Genomic DNA, 3,132 nt, shown 5'->3' on the forward strand with positions numbered 1-3,132 from the left:
TGACTGCTAACAAAATGTAGGGACCAAATTGATTGTGACCTCAAAATATAGGGACTAAAATGGTGTTTTCGCCTTTATTTTAAAACTTAATATGCCATAGTGTCTTACAGCCTGGCAGGGTACACCTTACAAGTATTACACACATTAACAAAGATCAAAAGTCTGGAATGAAAGACGTGGACTATGTTTTTCGAATTCCTGAAATGGCACCATTTGACCCCATTTCCATCAATACCCTAAGGTTAACATACACAAACATCATCCATATTATATTTTTCTTTGAGGTAGGTCCATCAGAAGAAGAAGACAATGGGGTAATTCAAAGTGTGGCAACAAAAAGTGAAACCATTCTTGTGATTAGGCTATTACAAAATGAGAGGGGGACGGCTTTGACCATTAGAAAAGGAGAGGGAAAAGAGTGGGCTGTCACACAAACTATAACTATCCTCCATTTTTGTAAAAGTCGCCCTCTTCCTTTTCCCTCGTCCACCATCAAAACCAATATAAAATATAAAATAAAAATAAAAAACCAGAAAATGTGATGCCCCACAAATCATAAACACAAAGTAAAAACACAGAGAACAAGAAACTCACACCAACCACTCTCAATAAAGTGACCTCAACAACAACAAAATAAACAGCTACCAGACAGTAATAGGACTGGCTGCAGGCACTAAATTAAGGAAGGGGTAGCAGATTAAGAGTGGGATTCAACATTACCAGCAATAAAAAGTAAGGTGATCAGAGGAAAATGGCAGCACAAATAACAAGGGTAATACAAAATTGAAAATTTCCCACCTACAAACACGTAATTCTCTTTTATATCATCAATATCTCACACAAAGATAACACAATTTGCACACAGTACACCAATTAGAGTTGCAGCACTGCACATTCACACATTGACACAGAACAAACATACAGTATTTCATAGAAAGAAGAAAAAGTCAAGGGGGGACCACCAATAAAAATGGCTGCTAATGACAGTGAAGGAAGTGCACATCAGTTAAATGTAATTTGACAAGTGCTAGAATGCCTGGGGAACATTACTAATTCCTTGAGAACACGAATCTTCTCTTTTTCAATTGAAGGATCAGAAGAGAGCGTCATTGTCTTTAAGACTCTTGCCATCTGCAGGATATGTCCAATAAGTTCCAGCTCATCCTTTAGCCCTTTAAATCCTTTAAACTGAAGAGCTGTAAGGTGGGATGACAAACATTTAGGAACATACTCAGAGAAATTCCATTTAAGAGATTCTTGCTCACTAGTAGAATGAAGGTGACCTTTGTCCTGACAACAGAAGACACAATGGTTACTTAAATCAATTCAGGAAGAGGGAAAAAAAAAACCATGTCAACATGTGAACTTAACCTACTCTATTTAAGGTCAGTACTACAAGCTGAGGAGCCCGTTGAAGCAAGAGTGGTAACACATGCGGTATACAACAATGAAAATCAAAATTAAAGAAAGCCAAATTATGAAACATGGGAGGATCAAATTCAGGAACATTGCAAAGGTACTGCACAACAACATAACATCACAAGTCAGAACAACAATATCGCTATTCAACCAATTAATAATAGAAAATGAAAAATGCGCTTTACCTCTGTGGTGAATGAGCCCAAATGCAGGGATTTAACGTTATAGAGTGCTCTGATGAAGTCCATTACCCTATTTCCATAATCTTCAGTATCACCTACTTCAGAGTCATAAGAAACAAAAAGGACCGCTTTAACTAAATTGGACAGATTTTCCAACAATACGACTTTATGCAGAAAACCCACGAATTCTAGATACTCGAGAGCTGGGGCGTTTATCTCAAGTTTGTATAAGAAATCTTGCATATTTAAATCTAATCTTTTCAATGTAGGTAGAGTGATTATAAAATTGCATTCCTCGTCCATTTCAATCACTTTTAAATACAAATATTCGAGTATCGGGCAGCAAGTGAGGAATCTTGAGAAAGAGTCGTGGTTGGCATACTGGACTCCAAGAAGATGCAAAATTTTGAGACTTGGGAAGCCGAGGGATGAAGGCGGAGGATCAACAATAATATTGCCATGTAGTCTCAGATCCACCAATGTTTTACAATAATTAAAAAGGGTACTGGGAATGTCGAAAGGTAGGTGAGGACAAATGTTAAGAGTGAGCTCTTCCAAGACACTTGTGATTGCAGTGCTGACCCACTTATCGACATGTATTGGGTCACAATCATAAAGCCAGTTGAGGTAAAACTTTTGTAGGGGATATGCATTGCGAAGAGCCCAGATCTTAGAGACAATCTGCACAAATGTAAAACCGCTTCGGCAAACCCGCTTTTTTCTTTTACGATTTTGCTTTTCATCTGACAATATCCACTCAAATTCATCTTCATCCAAGTCGAGATTGGGGACAAGAGTCCAGAGAGTCTTCCACCTGCTCGATAAAATGCTTGTGGCCACAGCCTCTTTGGTAGTGAGGAAGGAAAGGATATGGGAGACGAGAAGGTCAGGTAGATTGCTGATCCTATCCCTCTTTTTATTTCGTACCATTGCTTCTTCAATTCTTCTTCTGGTTCAGAGAAAAGACATTAACTTTTTTGTATGGCTGGATCATGACCATATGAACTTTTTTATCATGGAAACTGTCAAATATTTATCTGCTTGGATTAATCACAGAATTTAAAAGAAAACCCCCCAAAATCCCAAAAGAGAAGAAATTGAAAGATTTATACAAACCCCAAAAGAGAAAGGAAATACCTTTAGCCGTAGCAGAGACAGAGTGGTTTGCGGTGGAGACTGGAGAGAACAGAGCAGAGAAACAAGTATTGCTACTCAACACATCGTTTTTTTAAGTCTAACGCTGTTAAGGCGCGAAAATAAAATGACTAATATGTTTTCCCGCCCAACTTCTCCCTCTTTTTTATTTTTAGTTTTCTTTTGGCAGCCAAATTAGAATATTCTATATAATCTTCAAAAATAAAAATAAAAACAACAACAACGACAACAAAGTGAAGAAGAAGAAGAAATTTCTTTTCAAACAATCAAATAGAATAACCTAATCTTTTCAATCTTTTCTTTGGATATTTTATTCAAACCTGTGTTTATGAGATGTAAGAAACTAAATTGAGCTACATTTGTGGAGCTATTGAAT

The 3,132-nt window shown here is 37.1% G+C and overlaps 1 protein-coding gene across 2 annotated transcripts; it reads right to left on the reverse strand.

The window, feature by feature from the left end:
• Nucleotides 1–799: 799 nt before the first annotated feature.
• On the reverse strand, nt 800–2,780 carry LOC126694670 (FBD-associated F-box protein At3g52670-like). 2 transcript variants are annotated; one of them, XM_050391047.1, is made up of 3 exons: nt 1,605–2,780; nt 1,376–1,519; nt 800–1,290 (listed from the first exon to the last, which is right to left on the reverse strand). In XM_050391047.1, exons 1-3 carry the CDS (start codon nt 2,529–2,531, stop codon nt 1,003–1,005), a joined length of 1,359 nt encoding a protein of 452 aa, XP_050247004.1. In that variant the 5' UTR covers nt 2,532–2,780; the 3' UTR covers nt 800–1,002. The 2 variants fall into 2 exon arrangements, with proteins under 2 accessions (XP_050247004.1, XP_050247005.1); XM_050391048.1 differs by lacking the exon at nt 1,376–1,519.
• Nucleotides 2,781–3,132: the final 352 nt, after the last annotated feature.

Source organism: Quercus robur, chromosome 8, assembly GCF_932294415.1.
Source record: "Quercus robur chromosome 8, dhQueRobu3.1, whole genome shotgun sequence".
In the NCBI taxonomy this organism is placed as follows: Eukaryota; Viridiplantae; Streptophyta; class Magnoliopsida; order Fagales; family Fagaceae; genus Quercus; species Quercus robur.